The 23,669-nt window shown below is 39.0% G+C and overlaps 1 protein-coding gene across 2 annotated transcripts in view; it reads right to left on the bottom strand.

Annotated features, from left to right (window-relative positions):
- Positions 1-221: 221 nt before the first annotated feature.
- The window catches only part of ACBD6 (acyl-CoA binding domain containing 6), a 214,957-nt gene continuing 191,509 nt past the window's right edge, over positions 222-23,669 (bottom strand). Inside the window, exons 5-6 of one of the 2 annotated variants that reach the window (XM_078078105.1) lie at positions 21,941-21,971; positions 222-510 (exon numbers count right to left, since the gene is read on the bottom strand). In XM_078078105.1, coding sequence (XP_077934231.1) covers positions 356-510; positions 21,941-21,971 — 186 coding nt within the window. In that variant the 3' untranslated portion in view covers positions 222-355. The remainder of the gene's footprint in view (positions 511-21,940; positions 21,972-23,669) is intronic. The other variant, XR_013449867.1, reaches the window with a different exon arrangement.

The following is a 23,669-nucleotide window of genomic DNA, read 5'->3' as shown; positions in this document are numbered from 1 at the left end:
TTTGCTTCTGCATGGGTTTTTTTTTTTTTTTTTAAAGAGCAGCCAAGTTTAATATTGTGAAATACGATGTGTTTCCGCCGTGCCCCACCCTCTAGAACAGTGATACATTTCCACGCACGCTCAGCAGAATTGGATTGTATTATGCACAGGACACATGTCCATCACCAGAACCGTACTTGCTGGCATGGATGCAAGGAGAATGAACTGCTGAGACTTCAGAATCCCAGTTCCTCAGAACCGCTTTTATTAGCCAATGTATACCAAAGACGGGTGGTAAAAGAAGTATTATTTTTGCAGTTTTCCTTCATCGTTGACGCTCTCTGATGTTACAGAGTGTGGTTTTCCAGTCTTTCGATTAAGCCTTGCCCGTCGTGTGCTGCTGCAACACGGAAGACACGGCTTTGCAACCTGTCACCTCCTCCGGCAGGCAGCCGTCCTGGTCTCGGAGAGCGGGGTCGGCGCCGGACTGCAGCAGCAGCTCCACGATGTCCAGAAACTCACAGGCAGCAGCTGACAGGGAAATGGGCAGATATGAGAACAAGGTTACCGTGAGACAAAGGGAAACGACTGTACTCCAGCAGGAAAGGCAAGGGCTGAGCAGGAAGGGATCCTGAACCATGAGAAATGTTGCAGCGGCTGGTGGGTGATCGGGCCTCGTGAGGAGATCTGGGCCATGAGAGCGCATTTTCAAGTGTTAGGAAAATCAAATTCACCTTTTTTGGTTGCCCAGAAGCAAACAAACAAACACATTTTTAAAACTGTGAGGTTTTTAGGGGCACCGGGGTGGCTCAGTCGGTTAAGCGTCTGCCTTTGGCTCAGGTCATGATCCCGGGGTTCTGGGATCCCCACATCGGGCTCCCTGCTCACCGGGGGGGGGGGGGTGGAGGGGGGGCTGCTTCTCCCTCTGCCTGCCGCTCTGCCTACTTGTGCTCTCTCTCTCTGTCAAATAAATAAATAAAATCTTTAAAAAAAAAAACCTGTGAGGTTTTTAGACTCTATCTTAAGAATGGGATGAGGGAGAGAACAAAAACAGTGTTCATGTGTTTTACTTTGATCAGAATAATGATAGGTTTGTAGGCTATGTCAAAAGGCTAAAAATATGTAAATGTGAAAGGAAAGATTTTGTTTTGTCTTTGAAGAGGGGGTTAAATGGGTAACTAACTAAACTTTAAAATTTGCAAATGAAAAAAAAAAGCTGGCCTAGGAATCAGACCATCCCTCTACAGAACTTTTATATATTTAAAAAAATAACAAATGGTCCAAATCACACAAGACACAGGAAGGGGACAAGGACCTATAGATACGGAGACTCATTATGAAGATGGCCTGTATTGCCCCCAGGAAGGACACACAGACCAAAGGGCTAGACTGGAGAGCTATCCATGTTTTTGCACATATATGGAAACCTGATTTATGACAACGCTGGCGTCGCAGATCAGCAAGGAAACAAAGATCCATTAATTCAGATGCACTGAAACAACTGGGCTAAAGGCAAAAACGGGCATTTCATACAAGGCGAAACAGAAATGGCAATGAACATATGAAAAGATGAACAACCACATTAGTAGTCAGGGAAATGAAAATTAAAACTCGGAGATACCATTTCACACCCAGCAGAGAGGTGGAAATTAAGAGCAGACAGTACGAAGGTACGGAAGAGGGCTGGGGCGGGGGACGCTCCCCTCCGGACGGCCGAGTGCACACTCGTGCGGTCACTATGGACAACAGCTTGTGTCAAACCTAACACACGCGGGCCCTGCGCCCAGCCATCCCACGCCTACTTACACACTCCAGAGAAACTCGTGTGTGTGTCCTCTAGGAGACGTTTGCAACAATGTGTGTAGCAGCGCTATTCCTATTCGTGATAGACCCCAAAGGTCAACAACCCAAATGCCCATTAAGAATAACATGTGAAAATAAAACTGTTTAGTTCTTCAATAAAATCCCATACAACCCTGAAAATTAATGAACTATACTTTTACACACGAGTGTACCTCCAGAACATAACGTTGAAGGAAAGAGGTGAGTCAGAAGAATACATACAGTATGGTTCCACTTAAACAAAATTAAAAAAAAAAATAGACCAAACTAAACACCATTGTTCAGAGAGACAAATATGTAGTAAAATGATAAGGGAAATCATTACTATAAAATTTGGGATAGTGTTAATCTTGGGAGAGGGGATGGAGGGAAGGCCATGCGATTGGATAAGCACACCCAGGAGGTTTCAGAGATATCGGCAATGTTGCATTTCCTAAGCTAGGTGGTGGGTACATTTTTTTCAAGTTATATTTTAAATTCTTCATATACGTTTTACATACTCTTTCATAGGTGATGTAACATAATAGCAACAACAAAAGGTCAAAAAAAAAAAAACAGGTAAAGAAAGAAGGGTAAGGAGTTTGATTCAATGGCCATTTTATTGAGTACATGCTATCCAGTCCTACCAAGGATGCATTAAGATTCCTGCTCTGTGGAACTTACTAATAGCTGGGAGGCTAATATGTAAGTCTGACACTCTTAACACAAAAGAGTAACTATTGCAATGCGCACACATACACACACACATACAAGCAAAGAGGTGGGGTGGGTGGGGTGGGTGGAGAAGTCGAGGGATCAGGAAAAATGCAAGTAGGTGGTATGTAAGCTGAGCTCTGAAGGACAGAGTAAAATTCCAGGTAAGTGGAGACAGAAAGGCACTGCGGAGAGAAAACACCACTAATGGAGGGAGTACTGAGAGAATCGTCTGCTGGCTCTGGGAAGTGATACAGACGGTCAAAAGCAGACAGGGTGGACTTGAGTCAAACCATGCAGGGCTGTGAGAGCCATACTAAGCCATGCTGAGAAGTGTGGTTTCGAGTGCTCTAGTAAAGTTTGCATTTATAAGGAGGGAGTGGCATAATTTGGCCTCCGTGTTAGGATGAAAATTCTAAAAGGAGTGATTTGGGCAGCCCTAAAGATCTGTGGCAGGTAGACCATGTAGGAGACTATGACTATTTTAGGAGGCTTGAAATTAGCCAGTGTCAGTATTAATATAAAGAATGGACTGAATAAGAGCCACTGAAATTCATGTGGTTAGGACACAGCAAAGTACTGGATAGACTGTAAAAAAAAACTGTGAACACTAAATTTAATAATTAATGAAGCTGATATAATGTTATATTTACAGTTAAGCATTATTTATATTTTGCAATTTTCTTTTTGTTTTTCGGAATAAAAATATTTTATTTCAGGTTTCAAATATTTTTAGAGGTTTTTGAAAAGCTCACAGGCCCACCACTTGTGATCACAATGTTCACTGAATAAAATGGCCCGAGTTTTTCTATACTTGATATGAAACCCAGACACCATAAAGAAAATTACTCATAAATCTGAATACATAGAAACCTAAAATTGAGGGGCGCCTGGGTGGCTCAGTCGGTTAAGCGCTGCCTTCAGCTCAGGTCATGATCCCAGGATCCTGGGATCAAGCCCCGCATCGGGCTCCCTGCTCAGCAGAGAGCGTGCTTCTCCCTCTCCCTCTGCCTGCCTCTCTGCCTACTTATACGCTCTCTCTATCTCTGTCAAATAAATAAAATCTTAAAAAAAAAAAGAAACCTAAAATTGATAAATTTGAACACATAAAAATTTAAAACAGCTATACCACACACACACAAAATATGATATATAAAGGTAAATCATAAACTGGGAAACATATTCACATATATAACACATACAAGAGCGAATACCCTTAATATCTAAAAAGCATTAACAAATCAATCCAAAAGAACAATGGGCAGGGGCGCCTGGGTGGCTTAGTTGGTTAAGTGTCTGAGTCTTGATTTTGGGTCAGCTCATGATCTCAGGGTTGTGAGATCAAGCCCTATGTCAGGGTCTGCGCTGGGCGTGAAGCCTCCTTAAGATTCTGTCTCTCCTCTCCTTCTGCCCCTCCCCCCACTCTCTTAAAAAAAAAAAAGAATGGGCAAAAGTATTACAGGAACCAAAGATGATACCTATGTTTTCAGTCTGGGAGACTTGTGCTCTCTCTGTCTCTCTCTCTCTCTCAAATAAATAAAATCTTAAGAAAAAAAAGATTTTATTTATTTATTTGAGAGAAAGAGAGAGAGAATGAGCCAGGCGGGAGGGGCAGCGGGAGAGGGAGAAGCAGGCTCCCCACTAAGCAGGGAGCCCTATGCAGGGGTCAATCCCAGGACCCCGAGATCATGACCTGAGCTGAAGGCAGATGCTTACTCGACTGAGTCAACCAGGTGCCCCTCAAATAAATAAATAAAATCTTAAAAAAACATATACAAATAACTCTTAAAGCTCAACAATAAGAAAACAAGCAACTGGATTAAAAATTGGGCCAAAGACCTTAAATGACATCTCACCACAGAAGATATACATATGGCAATTAAGCTTATGAAAAGGTATTCCACATCATATGATCAGGGAAATGCAAATTAAAAGAACACTGAGATACCTTTATACACCTGTTAGAATGGCCAAAATGTGGAACACTGGCAACACCGAATGCTGGTGAGGATGTGGAGCAACAGGAACTCACTCATTGCTGGTGGGAATGCAAAAGGATACAGCCATTTGGAAGACAGTGTGGTGGTTTCTTATGAAACTAAATATACCCTTACCATATGATCCGGCAACCATGCTCCTTAGTATCTACCCAAAGGAGCTAAAAACTTATGTCCACTCAAAAATCTGCACATGAATGTTTATAGCAGCTTAAATCATAATTGCCAAAACTTGGAAGCAACCAAGATGTCCTTTAGTAGGTGAATGGATAAATAAGCTATGGTACCTCCAGACAATGTATTACTCAACACTAATGAGCTATCAAGCTAACAAAGGACACGGAGAAACCTTAAATATTACTGAGAGAAGCCAATCTGAAAAGGTTATCTACTGTATGATTCCAACAATATGAACATTCTGGAAAAGGCAAAACTATGGAAATAGTAAAAAGATCAGTGGTTGCCAGAGGCTGGAGGTGAGGGAGGGATAAACAGGCAGAGCACAGTAGACTTTTAGGGCAGTGAAAATACTCTGGATGATATCATAATGACGGATACACATCATTTTACATTTATCCATAGAATACATGATGCCAAGAGTGAATCATAATGTAAACTTCGGGTGATTATGACATAGTATGATATGATAATAATTTTATGGTATGTAGCTTCATCAACTGTAACAAACATACCACTCTGATGAGGGATGTTGATAATGGAAGTGTGAAACGACAGAAAAAATATACATTGGTCTCTGTCCCCAGTTCCTGGCACAGAGCTCCTAAAACCCCCGGCCTAAGTGTAGGAGCACTAAAGGCATCTTTTGTTCTAACGCTTAGTCTTTGACCCTGGTTCCTGACAGAGCTCCTCAATCACTTGGAATTTCCCTGGTGACAGGCGTTACCTTTTGTTCTAATGAGGTGACTCTTGGTGGGCTCCTGGATTGCTTCAGGGAGGGGGCTGGTCCCCAAAAAGACCCAACCATGATTAGAAGCTTATAACTTTCAGCCCCAACTCCCATCCTCCTCGAAGGGGAGAGAGGCTGGAGATTGAGTTAATGATGAATCATGCCTATGTAATGAAGCCTCCATAAAACCCCTCAAAGTAGGGTTTTAGAGAACTTCTGGGTTACTGAACACATGGAAGTACTTAAAAGGTGGTACTGCTGATAGCACGGCAGCTCTGCTCCCCTCCCCCCATATCTTGTCCAATGCATCTCTTCTAGCTGGATGTTCCTCTGTATCAGCATATCCTTTTAAATTAAACCAGTAAACCTAAGTGCTTCCTTGATTTCTGTGAGCCATTCTAGCAAATTATTGAACCCAGGAAGGGGTCATGGAAACCCCCAATTGTAGATGGTCAGTCAGAAGTGCCGGTGACAACCTGGGACTTGTGACTGGCATCTGAAGGCAGAGGTGTAGTCTTGTGGGACTGGGGGAAAGGTAGACAGCGTCTGAGTTGAATTAAGTGGAAGAACACCCAGCTGGTGTTGCAGAGAATTGCTTGTTGTGAGGAAAAACTCACACACACGGTGACCAGAGGTGAAGTGAAGTGTGGCGGTAGCATGAGAGTAAAGGAGAGACACACAGCGAGCATCTGTTCTTTAGAGGGAGGCTATCCATGGGGTGAGGGGTATAGGGAAAATCTCTGTACCTTTCCCTCAATTTTGCTGTGAACCTACAACTGCTCTAAAAGTCTTAACCCACCAACAAAGCACTTGTAATTGGGTCTATTTCTGGGTTATCTATCATGTTTCATGGATTTACACCCCTATCCTTATACTAATACCACATTGTCTTGATGTTTGTAACTTTATAATAAGTCCTGAAGTAAGGGTGTGTCCTCCATCTGCGTCCTTTCCTTTTCCATATAACTTTTAGAATAAACTTGTAAATTTTTTCCAAACGTCCCGCTGGAATTTTGATTGGGAGTGCGTATAGATCAATTTGGGGAGAATGGAGAGCTTAACAACATAACATTAAGTCTTTTGACCCATGAACAACAGTATCTCTGTCCATTTACTCAAATTTCCCTTAATTTCTCTCAGCATTGTTTGGGAATTTTAAGCATATAAATTGTGCATTTATTTTGATTTATCCTTAGGATTTTAATTTTTCTGAGGCTATTATAAATGGTATTTTTAAAAATTTCAGTATCTAATTGGTTCATTGCAAGTATAACAGAAAACAACTGATATCTGTATACTGACCTTGTGCTTTTAACTTTCAATTTCCAATTGTTCCTTACCAATGTATAGGAGCTTTTTGATTTTTGTAAATTGATTTTTTATCCTGCAAACTTGCTGAACTCAACTTATTAATTCTAACAGCTTTTTAAAAAATAGATTCTTTGGGGTCTTCTACATAGGTGTCATGTCATCTGTGAATAAAGGAAGTTTTATTTCTTCCTTCTAAATCCAACTGCCTTTTACTTCTTTCTTTTGCCTTAAAGCACTGGCTAGAACTTCTAGTATGATGTTGAATCAAAGGGGAGCGAGTGGACATCTCTGCCTTGTTCCCAGTCAGAAGAAAAGCATTCAGCCTTTCACAATTAAGAATGATGTTAGCTATGGGGCACCTGGGTGGCTCAGTCAATTAAGCGTCTGCCTTCAGCTCAGGTCATGATCCTGGGGTCCTGGGATTGAGCCCCACATCCGGCTCCCTGCTCCTCCGGGATCCCGCTTCTCCCTCTGCCTCTCTCTCGGTCTCTCATGAATAAATAAATAAAATCTTTAAAAAAATGATGTTAGCTATCAATTACTTCAGATTGAGGAAGTTCCTTTCTATTCCTATTTTGCTGCATTTTTATTTTTTTTTAATCATGAAGGGAAGTTGAATTTTGTCAACTGTTTTTTCTACACAGATGGAGATGATCATGTGTTTTGTTTCGGGTTTCATCTGTTGATATGGTGAAATACAATGATTTTCAAGTGCTGAACCAACCTTGCATTCCTGGGATAAAGATATTTGAGTATTATTTGTTACTCTTTTTGTATATTGCTGGGTTGACTTTGCTAACATTTTATTAAAGAGGTTTGCATTGGGGCGCCTGGGTGGCTTAGTTGAGTGTCCAACTCTTGGTTTCAAGTCCAGGGTCATGAGATGGAGCCCGGTGTTGGGCTCCAAACTCAGGAGGGAATCTGCTTGAGATTCTCTCTCTCCCTCTGCCTCTCCCCACTACTCATGTTCTCTCTCTCTCAAATTAATTAATTAATTTCAAAAAAAGATGTTTGCATCTATATACATGGGAGATATTGTCCTGAAGTTTTCTTTTCCTCCAGAGTCTTTTTCTGGTTTTGGTATTAGGGTAATGTCAGCCTCATAGAATGAGTTGGACAGCATCTTTTATTTTCTGAAAGAGTTGATATGTAGAATTAGTTTTATTTCTTCCTTAAACATTTAGTAGAATTCACCAGTGAAGCAATCAGGGCCTGGAGATTTTATTGTGGAAAAGTTTTTTGCTACAAATTCAATGTCTTTTATAGATATAAGGCTACCTAGGTTATCAATTTCTTTTGAGTTTGTGTTATTTAAAAAATGTTTCCATTTCCTCTAAGTTATCTAATTGCTATGAAGTTGTTCATAATGTCCCTTTATTTGCTTCATAATATCTGGATGATCTGTGATGTCTCCTTTTCATTCCTGAAATTGGTAATGTGTTTCTTTCTTTTTTTTAAATTATTATTATTATTTTTATTGCTCTGGCTAGGGGTCTATCAGTTTTATTAACCATTTCAAAGGTTTTCAATGATTTCAAGGATTTTCTCATTGATTTTTGGTTTTTTATTTCAATGATTTCTGCTCTGATCTTATTTTATGCCTATGCTTATCTTGGGCTTAATTTGCACTTCTTTCTCTAACTTTTGAAAAGTAGAATCTTAGGTCATTGACTTGAGAGCTTTCTTCTTTTCTAATAAAAGCATTTAATTTCCATCTAAACACTGCTCTAGCTGCATCCCAAAATTGTGATAGAGTGTTTAAAATATTTTGTAATTTCCCTTGGAATTTCGTCTTTGACCTATGAGTTACTTAGAAGTGTGTTTAAGTTTCTGACAACTGTGGGGGTGGGGCGGTTTCCAGATATGTGTCTGTTACTGATTTCTAATTTAATTCTGTGGTGGTCACAGAGCAAACTTTGTATGATTTTTAAAATATTTGTTGAAATTTGTTTTATGGCCTAGAATATGGTCTATCGTGGTGGCTGCCTCATCCTTGGATGCTCCATCAAAGGTGAATCAGCTTGTGTGTCTTGTAGGGGCTTGTTATCCTTTGGAATCAGTTTACTTTGCTGGCATGCAACCTCTGCTATCTGACGGGTTCAAGAAATTAATGATCTTGTAGATTATCTGTCCTTTTCTTCTTGGTAGCATGGGAGCACTGTTCTCTCGCACTTTTCTACATTTCAAGTGGAAATAGAACTCTATGGGAGTTTGGTTTTATTATTTTTTTTTAAGATTTTATTTATTTGAGAGAGAGAAAGAGAGAGAGCACGAATGGGAAGGGGCAGAACGGGAGGGAGAAAGAATCTGAAGCAGACTCGGCACTGAGCATGGAGCCCAATGTGGGGCTCAATTCCACAACAGCAAGACCATGGCCTGAGCTGAAACCAAGAGGAGGATGCTTAACTGACTGAGTCACCCAGGTGCCCTGGGAGTTCGGTTTTAGATGATTTAGTAGTGATATTTCTTCTTTTGCTCTTTGTTGTTACTCAGATAAGGATAGTTTCTCTGGCTCCCTTGACCCTTTATTCGGCTGGTGGCTGCTTCCCGCTCTGGGCCCCCTGCTATATGCTATTCAATGGCATAAAGCCAGCAGCCAAAATCAGGTTGTGATGAGTTATAAACTTGGGACAGTTTTAGCAGTCCTTTATATTACCCACCCTGACAGACTTAGGCACCAAACTCTACTCCGTAATAGCACAGGCTCAGAGGTAGTTCTAAGTGATTAGAGGTGGAGGGCAGAATTTTACTCTGAGCTGAAGTCAGACCATTTGAGAACACTATCTGTGTCTCCAATGGTGTGGGATTTCTGGGAAGGCTACCAGGATTGTCAGTGTTAAATTAGCATTTGATGAATGAATGAAGAAATAAATAGAGAGTAGGAGAAAAGGTAGGAAAAGGCAAGAATTGCCTATTCCAGTCCTGGGACAGGTGTTAATGGGCTAAGGTCATATTTTGCTATGGTAGGTCACAGACAGGAGGATGGCGGAGACAGAATATCTTTACCAAGGCCCAGGATTCAACAGAAATTATGTAAGATTATAATATCCCTTAAAGAATTTAAAATAATCTCCCCCAAATAATATAATGGGCATTTTAATTTTACATTTCTGGAAGGTTTTACCATGAATCACTGTACACCAAATTAGATTCCAATGGAAGGCAGTCTTTTATAAAATATAACAAAGTTAAAGACACATTGCCTAGTATCAAGTACTTGTGAGAAGAGGATATTTATCCTGCATAGAACTAGCTCCGTGACATTTATATTTTGAGAAATAATCAGTTAACCTTTTTGCCACAACTATCAGTCTCAACTTATTGTAAGAAACACTTGGTTAGGTTTTAAAATTGGAACTTTTAAAGCATTATCAGAGGAATAAATTTCCCAGTGTATAAATCTGTAATACAGGATAATAACTACCACTGTCAGATCACACTTCTCAAATCTAACCCAACACTTGAGGCTCCTGAGCATGAAGAGCAAGGCTAAACGGATGTGTACCACAGCTGAAGACACTAAGCTGGCCATCTCAACAAAGCAGCATTAATGTCACATATGCCATATAGTGAAGTGACTTTTCCCAGCAGTGAGATATGATAGAACGTATGAGTACTAACTCAGGAATAGAGCTTACATTTTTAAGTTCCACATCTAGAGGACCACAGCCAACCAGCTGAGAAAAGGCTACAGAGGCTATCTAACAATCCCCTAACCTAACAAATGTGAATGAAATTTTAGCTCAAGTCTAACTATAAAGTGAGGTTTAAATTAGGAAGTTCAGGGGGCACCTGGCTGGCTCAGTCGATAGAGCATGTGACTCTTGGTTTCGGGGTTGTGAGTTCAAGCCCCATGTTGGGCGTGGAGCCTACGAAAGAAAGAAAGGAAGGAAGGAAGGAAGAAAGAAAGAAAGAAGGAAAGAAGGAAAGAAAGAAAGAATAAATTAGCAAATTCAGGCTTGTAGAATAGTACTTCAGAGTGAAGGATAGGTTGTCCATAAGGAAAAGGAGTTTTACTAACAAACGCCTGGGATTTACGCAAAGACCGATATGAGCACAGGCAATCAGGAAGTTGTAATAGAGAAAGAGAGAAGAGGAAGACTAATTTAAAGGACAGGAGGACACTACACAGGTCAATCTCATCCTGGTATGAGGAAGGCATCAATTATGTTTGTTTAGCACAGAGCCAACAGGCAAAGATAGGTGCCCAACAAATGGTTTTTGAAAAAAATATGTGCTTTGTACCCCCACTTAGATGGTGAGCTACTTGATTATGCGCTTTGTTATATTCTCTCCATCTAGCATAGTGCTGGGAACTTAGTATTTGCTCAAAATTCATTAGTTAATTGATTTCTCCGCCTTTGGCATCTTCAGTAAAGCACAATTCACAAGGCAGAGCCATCTTTCAGAAATGTGTGAGCTGCCCAGCCCCTCAAGACGGACAAAGGCAAAGAAGATGAGAGTGGGATGAGAAGGGTGCTAACATTTTGCCAAATTAATGAGGGGATATATTGGTGCCCACAATGTGCTGGGAAATACAAAACCAGTTATAAGCCTGTCTCGGAAAAGCCTGAGCAAGTCTACGGGGATTAGAACAGTTGCTGAATTTATGGTACCCTGGGAACCTCTATTTGTCAAGTGCCCAGAGGCAGCCCTGACACTGGCGCAGGTGAAGATGAATTTTCATTCAGAGCAGTGAGCCTTCTGACTCCATTAATCCTCAGGGTTTTGATGATGAATTTCTTTCTTTTTTTTATTTTATTTATTTTCACTCTAATGCCTCCTCCCACTGCCCTGTAACAGCGTGGAAGGAACAGAACAGATGGTCCTTTACGTGGAAGCCCGAGGGCTCATGAGGATACAAAGCCTGCCCACTCTGCAATCACATGACTGCACGTGCAAGGCAAAGCCTTGATTTCCCCCGGGAGACGCAGATGCAAGGATGTTAGTATTCCCCGCGGAGGGAGAGGAGGGGATGGCTAACAGGCCATTTACAAGGAAGACCACACTTACACTAATATACTCTTCAGCAAGAACCGGGTTTAATCACAAAACAACAGGAGGACCGAAATCTGAAGATGAAAAAACACCAAAGTGAAATGGAGGCAAGTAAGGGATTTAGTGGGCTGCTATGCAAAGCCCATTTAGAATGAACTAGTGAAGACATACAGTAGTAGAACACTGGCCTCTAGTTAACCTGCCATTGGCTCTGACCCAGTTTTAATCGGAAGAAGCCAGGATTTACAACCTGCTTAAGGATGGAGTTTGACAACTGCTATAATCAGAAGAGCTGTCAACACAAGGACAGCTGTCAAGCCAAACTGTAATTCATAAAATATAAGAGCTAAGCCCCTAAGATATCCCCAACATCGTCTGTACTTACTGGATTTAACTAAGAGTTTTATTCAAGTTACAAAAATAGGTTAAGGGTCCTAAAATCAAATAAAAAAATAGCTATGGAGTACCTAGTAAATAAAAAAGGTTAAACAATACTAAGTGACTAAATGGGTAAAATATGTCCAGCAGATTCCCTAGCACAGTGTTTAATAAATGGTTATTATTATTATTACATGCCCAACTCTGCTTTGATGACCTTAAAAACTGGCAGAAGTCTAGTGACCTAGTAAAAAATCTTAATTAAAAATAAATCACTCCTAAAAAAAAAGAATCACTCCTATAACTGATTATTAATTAAACTTAAAATCTTAATTTCATGAAATATTCCTGAGTTGTCAGAATATTTTAGTTTTATATATTTGTAATGTCAAAACCTCTTAACTAATGATATTATTTTAGTGTTTAATTATTTTGATTATAATATACATGGTATTTGTTTTGTTCTTTCTGCAATGAATAATATAATCTGAGAGACAGAAATAGAGGTTGTTTTACTAGATCAATTTTGGGCAGGATTCCTGAATCAGAGATAATTTTTATTAATGTCAAAACTCTCAGTGAACAGAAATAAGAATCTAAAAGCACATGGAGGGACACAGATATGGATAAAGTACAGTTTTGAAAAATAGCCTTGACTCTCTAAGGTGACCAATGATAAAGGATTTTAATTTATTTCTATAAAAGGTTATCTTCCAGAAAATAATGTCTGCTTTAAAAGGATACCAGGGCTGTAATTATTTATGAAATTATGAAAACAGGACTGGAAGTGGAATCAGGAGACCTGGACAAGTGTCTTGGCTCTGCTGCGACAACCTGTATTACCCTGTCAAGGTCACTTGGCCCCACCAGACTTCAGCTTTTCATTTGCAAATGTAGAAAACAAGGCCTAGCTCAGACATCTGTTGGAAAGGTTAAGAGATTATGTATATGAAAACAGTACCACCACTACCTTATATCTATCTGGGTTTGGAGGTTTTTTTGTGTGTAAACGTTTTATTAGAGTACATATAAATTAAATACTGAAGAGGACAAATTTTCTTAAGATGAAAGTATCCATAGAACTAACTAGCACATAGATCAAGAATCAGATCATTAGGGCGCCTGGGTGGCTCCGTTGTTAAGCATCTGACCTCGGCTCAGGTCGTGATCCCGGGGTCCTGGGATCGAGCTCCAGGTCGTGGGGTCCTGGGATCGAGCCCCGCATCGGGCTCCCTGGTCAGCGGGAAGCCTGCTTCTCCCTCTACTCCCCCTGCTTGTGTCCCCTCTCTCGCTGTGTCTCTCTCTGTCAAATGAATAAATAAAAAAAATCTTAAAAAAAAGATGTTATTTCTTTATTTGAAAGAGAGAGAGACAGAGATAGCAACAGACAGCAGGAACGAGCACTAGCTGGGAGGAGAGGGAGAAGCACGATTTGCGCTTAGCAGGGAGCCTGACACGGGGCCGAAGGCAGGTGATCAACCAACTGAGCCACCCAGGAGCCCCAATTTTTTTTTAAACTGAGGGTGTAGCCCTTTGAGTGTCCTGGTTTATGTGCAGGGTCTGAGTTCCAATGCCTCATTATTTCTCATTCAGGAAGCATCATTTCCAGGGTTTGGTGCCATTGAAACCCAAGCCCATAGTTTTCCCAGTTTAGATGCAGCGTAGCTCACACAATTACCATTATGGTTGTCTCATCCTTGCATACTGGGTGGGAGTTCAAGACACCTAAAGTCTGGGGACATCCCTTCACCTTTAAAAGAGGATATTTGGTGTATTTTATCTAGCAAATAGTAGGTGCTCAAAAATAGTTGTTGAATGAATGAAATTAATTAAGTAATTAATTAAGAAAGTCATATTCACAGTACTAATAGAGCCTATGATACTGTGATTTTAAATAATTTAAAATTAATTTTCAGACAAATTTATAAATTAACACTCAATGTCTCTTCCATATATATAAATAATCTCCAAATCGAGAAGTTATTAAAGGGCTTATAGGAAAACCTTTTTATCCTATGCTTGTATTCTAGCCCTGCAATTCCTCTTCCCTCAGGCAACCAACACTGGCTTTTCATGTATCCTTCCAGAGATGTCTTACGCAGTTACTAGCAAATATGTACAGATACCTTTATGGTGGCGCACTGTATACACTGTTCTGCACCTTAATCCTTTCACTTAATGATATATCTTAGAGATCTTTTCCATATTAGTACATAAATAAAATATAGCTTACTTTGAAGCCAGTCAGGAAGACCTTTGGAAAATTCCAATCCTGTTGCTATCTAGAAATGCATTTTGCATATGTCAAGCTTCAACGGACACATTCCCACCTCCACAGAGGCATTCACCCCTAATGGTTAACTAGGGGTGACAGAGTGACTCGTCTACATTCTCAAGGGCGCATTCAGTCTGGCTTAGCTGTTTCTACAGTTTCTGGATGAGAAATGGAAGGGAAGCTCAACACACACCATAGAGAAGACGCTAAAAATATCTGAATGAGTGGATGAAACAAGAAATGAAGGGATGTAAATCAGAAGTGAGTTAGCAGAGCACGTGGATACACTAGCAGGGGTTGTCTCTCTAAGCAGAGCAATGAACTCTGGACCTCATGGCAAATATTCTGGAGCAAAAAGAAGTTTGCTTTTTGAAATCAGACAACAGAAAAAAGGGGTAGCCCTGAATTCTGCACTGAAAGCCTCATAATCACTGTGAATTTTCTTCTTTCCCCTTTCTGATTATCTGTGATTGTCTTGACTTATGCCTGGTTGTCCCACATTGCCATCACAACTGTGGATGTGGCTAAGAAAGGTTTTTTTCTGGGTCAAAAATCAGGGTTTAGAATAGCCAGCTCTTGGTGATATTAGAGGAGCTAAATGACAGAATTATCACATAAACGTGTTTGAGGAGTGAGCGATGAGTGCTGTGGAAGGAGGCAGGGGAAGGGATTTGCTTTTCTCTCGTTTCCTAGGAAATCTAGAGATGTGGGTTTGAATTTCCAGCTCCCTTGGGTAAGTTTATTAACTTCTTTGAGTTTTGGTTTCCTAAAATAGGGAAACCAAAGCCCTATTTTTAAAAAAGTTATTTAGTTATTTATTTATTTGAGAGAGCGAGAGAGCGAGAGCATGCGTGTGCATGCACAAGCAGGGGAAGTGCAGAGGGAGAGGGAGAGGGAGAGAGAGAATCTCAAGCAGACTCCTTGCTGAGTGTGGAGCCGACGTGGGGCTTGATCTCATGACCCTGAGATTATGATCTGAGCTAAAAATCAAGAGTCAGACGCTTAACCAACTGAGCCACCCAGGTGCCCCAACAAGCCCTATTTTAGAGGGCTGCTTATAGAAGGAGCCTAGAGATTACTTTCCCTGTATACTGCATTGTGTATGTACATTTTTAATGGTACACCTTTCAAAGGCATTTGATAACATAAAATATGTATATATGTATATAGGTGTGTATATATATATGTAATTTTAATCAAATATTTTAATTATGGTATATAGAAGAATATAAAGGCTAATAAAACAAATTTTTGGCTATTACAAATAATGCTGCAATAAATGTTCTTAATCATGTCTCATTATATACATGTCCAGGAGTATTTCTAGGTTATATAAACAGAAGTGGAATTGTTGGGTTGTAGGGTATGTGTATCTTCAGTTTCACTAGATTTTGCCAAAGTGATCTCCAAAGTGGTTATGACAGTTGACACTCCCATCAGCAAAGTATGAGTGTTCTTGTTGCTCCACATCCTAATACTAATATTTGTAGATGTTTGCTTGTTGCCAAACTGACCAGTGTCAGGTTATATCTAAATGTTATAATCTGCATTCTCTGATTATTGTTGGGAGACAGTTCTCCAAGGGACTCTTCATAATTCTGCACCTCTTGAGAACAAAGATAATGACAGCTTCTGTTTCAGACTCTTTTCAAGGATGTGTGTATAGTCAACAGCCTTGGACAACAGAGGTAGTGTTTCCTTCCAGAGTAGAGGGTAGGTTTCTTTACTGTCCAGTATAATAAAGATAACATGTTCTCCCGGGCCACAGCTGGGCAGGTTTGCTTGCAGCTCATTATAAAAGACTAGTGCTCCCTATGCTTAGGATTCCTTTTTTTTTTTTTTAAGATTTTATTTATTTATTTGAGAGAGAGCAAGCTCGAGCATGAGTGGGGGGGGAGTGAAGAGGGAGAGGGAGAAGCAGACTCCCCACTGAGCAGGGAGCCCGATGTGGGGCTCAATCCCATGACCCTGGGACCCTGAGTGGAAGGTAGACAGACACTTAACCGACTGAGCCACCCAGGTGCCCCTAAGCTTAGGATTCCTAAGATATGATACACTATGTGTATAGTATCTACCTGGACTTCTCTGCTTAGCTCCTATGGGACTCAAAAGGAAATGACACAAACATAAAGCTCATGCTGTTTGCTGTGCTGTGAATAATAGTCTTGTGTTTTTTGCCAGAATCCATGAAACTGTGTTAGGCTAACTTGTTAGTCTGTAAGCAGGGTATAATCCCAGATTACTCATAGTTCTTGACAGTTATGAGTGGGGTTTGAACATCTTTTCTTGCTGTTTATTTGATATTTGGCTCTTCCCATCTGTGAACTATCCATTTTTGGGGGTCTATTTTTCTATTTGATTGTCTTCCTTATTGGCTGGGTAGATGTTCTTGATATATTCTGAATAATGATCTTATGCAGGTTATTTGCATTTTAAATATCTTCTCCCAGTCTGTGCCTTGCATTTTTACTTTGCTCACACTATCTTTTGTTTAATAGAAGTTTAAAATTTTTAATGTACTTATCATAATTTAAATTATGATTTGTATTTTTGAGTGTTTTCTTAAGAAACCCTTCCTTACCCTATTCATTTAAAAGTTTGTAATTTTGCTTTTGTTTACATATGCATTTGATTCAGTTAAAATTGATTTATGTGTATGGGGTGCATTATTTGGTTATCTACTGTTGTATAACAAACCACTCAAAATCTAGTGGCTTAAATACAACAATGTATTATTTTTCATGATCCTGTGGGTTGACCAGCTGGTTCTTTTGCTTCAAAGAACTAATTTTTAGTTTGTTGATTTTTTCTATTATTTTTCTATTCTCTATTTCACTTTTTTCTACTCTAATCTCTATTATTCTTTGTTTTCTTTTGGCTTTGTTTGCTCTTCTTTCTCCAGTGTCTTAAAGTGGAAGATTAAGTTACTTACTGATTTGAGATTTTTCTTCTTTCTTAACAAAAGCATTTACAGCTACAAATTTCTCTGTAAGCACTACTTTAGCTGCACTCCATAAGTTTTGGCATGTGTTATCTTCATTTTCATTCATCTCAAAGTATTTTCTGATTTCTCTTTTAATTTCCTCCTCCTTGACCCACTTGTTATTTAATAGTAAGTTTATTAGTTTCCTAATATTTGTGAGTTTTCAAGTCTTGATATCTAATTTCATTCCACTGTGGTTGGAGAACATACATTGTATTATTATTTCTATTCTTTTAAATTTATTGAGGTTGTTTCATGGCCTTCATATTGTGTATCCTGAAGAATGCTCTATGTGCACTTGAAACTTATATATATTCTGTTGTCGTTGGATGGAGCGTTTCATAGATGTCTGTTAGATCTTGTTGGTTTATAGTGTTGTTCAGGTCTTCCATTTCCTTGTTTACCTGCTGTTTAGCTGTCCTACCCATTATTGAAAGTGGGGTGCTGGAATCTCCAACTATTATTTTTGAATCGTCTATTTTGAGTTTTTTCTTAAGTGGTTGCTCTAGGGTTTACCACATAAGCGTTTTACCTTCAGCTTCAGATTTATACTCAGCTTAATTCCAGTGATATGTAGAAACATTACTCCCTTATATTTCTATGGCATCTTCCCTCTTTTGGTGGTAGTATTGTTATACTTATTACATCTATTAATGTTACAAATCCAACAAGACATTTTACAATTACTTTAACATCTGTAGTCACTTCCTTAACCCATTATAACTTTGTCCTCATCCATCTCCTTTGGGCTGTTATTGGCAAATATATTATACTTCTATATGTTATGGGCCCAATAATACATTATATACATATTATTTTAGACATTACTTTTTATTTATTTTTTATTTTTTTTTTTAAAGATTTTATTTATTTATTTGAGAGAGAGAGAATGAGAGAGAGCACAGGCGAGGGGGGAGGGTCAGAGGGAGAAGCAGACTCCCTGCCGAGCAGGGAGCCCGATGCGGGACTCGATCCAGGGACTCCAGGATCATGACCTGAGCCGAAGGCAGTCGCTTAACCAACTGAGCCACCCAGGCGCCCTAGACATTACTTTTTAAAATCAGTTAAGGAAAGAAAGGAGAAAAAAGTATGCATTTATACTGCCTTTTATAACTATATAATTGTATTTATGGGTGCTCTTTTGTTTTTTTCATATGGATTTGAATTACTTTTTGGGTCATTTGCTTTTAGTCTGAATCTTTTCCTTTAGTATTTCTTGTCAGTCTGCTAGCAACAAATTCTCTCAGTCTTTGTTATCTGGGAAAGACTTTATTCCATCTTCATTTTTGAAAGACAGCTTTGCCAGATATAGATTCCTTATTTCTATAAATAGATATTCAAGGTCAGAACACAGTGGGATAACATATTGAAAGTGCTCAAAGGAAACCACTCAACTGGGGCATAAATTGTCCTACAAACCAACCCAATCAAATTGTGGCTTCTTTAAAGGTCAGTGTTTGATATTTGTTCTTACTCATGAAGGCTCCTCCCAGATGTAGTATTCTCCCATCCTCCCCACTACTCTTGAGAGTACCCTTAGCCTTGAACTTCTCCAGGCTCTGCTGCAAATGAGGTCAGTTCCTTTGGGAAGAGATTAGGAGCTGTTTTAGTCTGCTTCTCCCCCCAGGCAAAATCTCTGAGCCAGATTCTGGAGCTGGGAGTGTAGACAACAGCAAGCTTCTCTTTGAGTGACACCCTTCCTCCCCCTGCTTTAGGGGTTGGTGCTTGGTGGCAGTGCGGGGGGAGCCTGGTTTGCCTCTCCTGGCATGGAGCCACTACCCTGCAAGCCCGGGCAAGGGTGATCAGGGCTTCAGCATTGTCAGAGTACCCCATCCAAGCCTCCATTTCATGGGGGGATGCTGGACAGAATGAAGGAGCCTCCATCTCTTGACTGTACTTGCCCAGGACTTAGGTCTTTATATTTATTTTCTACCTTTTATACTAATGTTTAAGAATGTAATTTAAAAAAACTGATCTTGTATTCAGCATCTTTGCTAAACTGTATTAGTTTTAATAATTTGACTGTAGAGTCTCTTGAATTTCTATGTAGCTACTTATTTTGAGATTAATGATGATTTTGTTTCTTTTTATCCATCCCATGTACTTTTTAGTTCTTTTGTTTTTCTTTCTGTGTAGTCTAGGATTCCAATATAATATTAAAGAAACTTAGTTTTGGGAGGCATCCTTTTCTCATTCCTGTTTCTAAAGGAAATGCTTCAAACATTTCACCTTTAGTAATATTTGCGCTAGGTTTTTGACATATAATTTAATCAGGCCATAGAAGTTTCCTTGCATATCTAGTTTATTAAGAGTTTTTATCATAAACAATCATATTAGCTAACATTTACTGAGTACCTACAAGGTGTTGGACATTGTCCTAAGCACTTTACATAGATTAGCCTATTATATGTTTATAACATATCTCTGAGGTTATTATTATTCCTATCTCACCATAAGTAAACAGGTTCATTGAAGTTAAATGATCTGTCCAAGTTCAGTAGTAGAACTAGAATTTGAACCCAGAAGTTTGGCTTAAGAGCCTGGGGTCTTAACTATTTTTCTGTATTACGTCTTTATACTGCATTCTGTATTGAATTTCCTCGATTGCTTTTTCTACATCTGATTTGTCCAAATGGTTTTTCAACTAATTTACTAATGTGGCAAACTACATTAATAAATGTTTAAACTGTTAAATCCTTTGAATTTCTAGGATAAATTCAACTTAAATCACATCTTTATAAAAAATACATTGATAGATTTCATTTGCTAATATTTTACTTAGGATTTTTACATATATGTTCAAAAGTGAGACTGACTCACAATTTTCCTTTTTTTGCTGGTCTTGGTACCCACATTATACTAGCTAAACTCATAGATGAGTTGGGGCATGCATTTGGTGATATTTAATCTTCATTACTGGGCTGATAAACATAGTTAGCATCAACAGCTAGCCCAATAGTTTAGACTCCTGGACAACTTAGTGAGGTTTCTGACATCCAAGCAAATGCTAATAAGCAGTGGACATCTGGGGCATCCGGGTCATTTATTACTGAATGGTGGTCCAGGATGGCCAAAACTGGCAAAAGAGCGTAATGTATCCTGTCTCCCAAAGTCTGAAGGTAGTTGATCCTTAATCTGATTTAAATATTGATGGTTGTCTTTTACTCAACCACATTCACACCCAATTAGAATAAAAGTAAGGATACTTTACTAAGTGCTTTATTTACAAAATACTTCAGTATTTTTATCTCACTGAATTTATCCAGTATTCTTTAAGAGCCACACTATGTCCATCTTACAGATTATCCTCTATTTTATAGATTAGTTAAGTGAAGATTACTCAACTAAGCTAATCAGTTAGTAAGTGAAATGAGTTAAAAAATCAAACCTATTTTTCTTTGCTTCAATTACATCAAGAAAGTATTTCCTGTAGAAGAGACTGGAGCTCGTACAGTGACAATGATTAGCATCTCAGTTGTCACTGACAGTAACAAGAATGAAATAATGAATTTTCAAAGGGGGACTGGAGGAGCCTCCATTTCTGCTGATGGTATTGAAAGGCTCAATTTACTATGAATGTTCCCATAAGAATTTTAACATATCTCCAACTATAGAGGTTATTAATCTATTTTTAAACAAAAATGACTGTATTTCTGCTAGTGACCATTTTCCTTTTCAAATTTGTTTTTATATTATTTCTTAAAATTCAAGTATAATTAACAACAGTGTTATACTAGTTCCAGATATACAATATAATGGTTCAATAATACTATACATTTCTCAAGTGTTCATCAAGATAAGTATAGCCTTAATCTCCTTTACCCATTTCACCAACCCCCACGCCCCCCCCACCTCCCCTCTGGCAACCACCAGTTTGTTCTCTGTTTTTTTTTAAAGCAGGCTCTAAGCCTAGCATGGAGCCCAACATGGGGCTTGAACTCACAACCCTGAGATCAAGACCTGAGCTGAGATCAAGAGTCAGACACAACCGACTGAGGCACCCAGGTGCCCCTGGTTCTCTGTACAAGAGTCTGTCTCTTTTTTCCTTTGTTCGTTTGTTTCCTAAATTCTTAATTCCTTAAATGAGTGAAATCATGTGGCATTTGTCTTTCTCTGACTGACTTATTTCACTTAGCATTATACCCTTTAGGTTCATCCGTGTTGCTGCAAATAGCAAGATTTCATTCTTCTTTTGTGGCTGAGCAGTATTTCCTAGTGTATATGTGTATATATGTCTATTTTATCCATTTATCTTCTTTATCTATTCATCTATCAATGGACACTTGGGTTGCTTCCATATCTTGGTGATTATAAATAATGCTGCAATACACATAGGGGTGCATATTTTTTTGAATTAGTGTTTTTGTTTTCTTTGGGTAAATATACAGTAGTGGAATTACTGGATCAAATGGTAATTCTATTTTTAATTTTTTGAGGAGCCTCCATACTGTTTTCCACAGTGGCTGCACCAACTGACCAGGCATTTTTCTAAGCACTACACAGGGTTGGACAAAGCTGAAATAAACAAATAGAGAAAACTTTCTAATATGATTATTAATAATTTGGAAACATCTTACCATAATGTAGAGCTGTCTGACCTTCATTATCCTGTAAAAGAAACAAATAACACATTTTAGAAGTCTACGTTATTGCAAAAGTATGAAAGTACATAAGCTATAGCAAATATATCTGATATACCAAAGCTCTACAGGTTTATCAGAAACAGTTCTTTGAGCCTCCAGTAACGTCTGAGCAAGCTCTACTGTAGAGAACAGGAGGCTGCTGAATGGCAACTTGTGTACACATGCTACAGCAGAGTCCCAGGAAAACCAGCCTGCAGGTACTAAACCAAAGGGAACCTCTTAACGTGTGGCCGTCTGATTACCAATTAGAGGCAAAAAAAACCCCTGACACTGTATATCCTTTATCTTGGTTAGTATTTTAATGTTTTTTCTAAGTTTATAGCCAAATTTATCTAAGAAGTCTGTGATTTTTCATAGAAGTTAATAGCTTTTGGGGCGCCTGGGTGGCTCAGTCAGTTAAGTGTCTGCCTTCGGCTCAGGTCATGATCCCAGAGTCCTGGGATGGAGCCCCACGTCGGGCTCCCTGCTCGGTGGGGAGTCTGCTTCTCCCTCCCCCTCTGCCTCTGCTTTTGCCCATCCCTCCACTTATGCTTGCGCTCTCTGTCTCATAAATAAATAAAATATAAAAAAAAGTTAGTAGCTTTTTAATCCCCTTTCAAATGGTCACAAATTCCAGGCTCATGATATTATCAAATATTACCAGATCAAATATCATAAAGAAACATGATTTCAAAGCACACAAAGTCCTAGAAGTTAAGAAACTTAAAAGTTCTCACAGATAACTCTAATAGCTCAGTTAATTTTTTTATTCTTTTAAAACCAAGATATTCTAACTATATATACTAATTATAGCACACATAAGTACCTTTTAGCAATGCTGCCTCTTAAGTTGAGAGCAGGTGATCATATTAATAAGCAACAAATAAATCAGGATTAAGTACAAGTAAGAAGTAGAATTTAGTAGTTAATTTGATATTCACTTAGTAATATGCATAGCCACTATTGTGATCCTGGTAATTAAAAATAAATGCTTAATTATTGTGAATAAGTGGGAAAGGGTGATATTATGACCTAATCAACTATTCCTGGGCACACCATATCTACTTTCCTCACTTCTTAGAAGTTGAATGTGGGGGTTGATTCCCAGAACTTCTGGCTATGGTTCTCTCTCTTTAATCCCCTAGGAAGTTTCCTGCCATAGGAAACTTCTTTTCTGATTCAGACAAGTAGTAAGAAAAAGTCATTCCTTAAGGGCTTTTAAACACCTAGAGAAAGTTTACAGGGGTGACATTTGGGGGGGTAGGGAGACAACCCTGAGGCAATATAGCTTAATTAAACTGCTTTCCTACCAGAGAATAGGAATTCTTGTTGGATTTGGGGGTGAGGTGTGAGGAAGTGAGTGGAGATCTGAAAGAAGTAATTCTGAGGGACCTTGGGAGTAGGGCAGACTTGGCTGAAGTGTAACAGTGGTTAAGTCTGGGATGCCCATAGAGGATCATTAGGATAGTAAACTCTAAGGGAAGTAAAAGATGGAAAGCAACACTAAGAAGTCAGGAAGATAAAATATTTTTGTCTCCTTTAAAAAAAATTTTAATTGAAGTATAGTTGACATACAATGTATTAGTTTCAAGTGTACTATACTTAGTGATTCAACAATCATATATGTTACAAAATGCCCGTTTCTTTTTTGTCTTTTTTAATATAGCCCCCACCTTGCTCCCTG

The sequence above is a fragment of the Halichoerus grypus genome, chromosome 7 (genome assembly GCF_964656455.1).
Source record: "Halichoerus grypus chromosome 7, mHalGry1.hap1.1, whole genome shotgun sequence".
NCBI lineage: Eukaryota > Metazoa > Chordata > Mammalia > Carnivora > Phocidae > Halichoerus > Halichoerus grypus.
The sequence above is the reverse complement of the archived record's forward strand: the minus strand, read 5'-3'. Positions and strand labels throughout refer to the sequence as shown.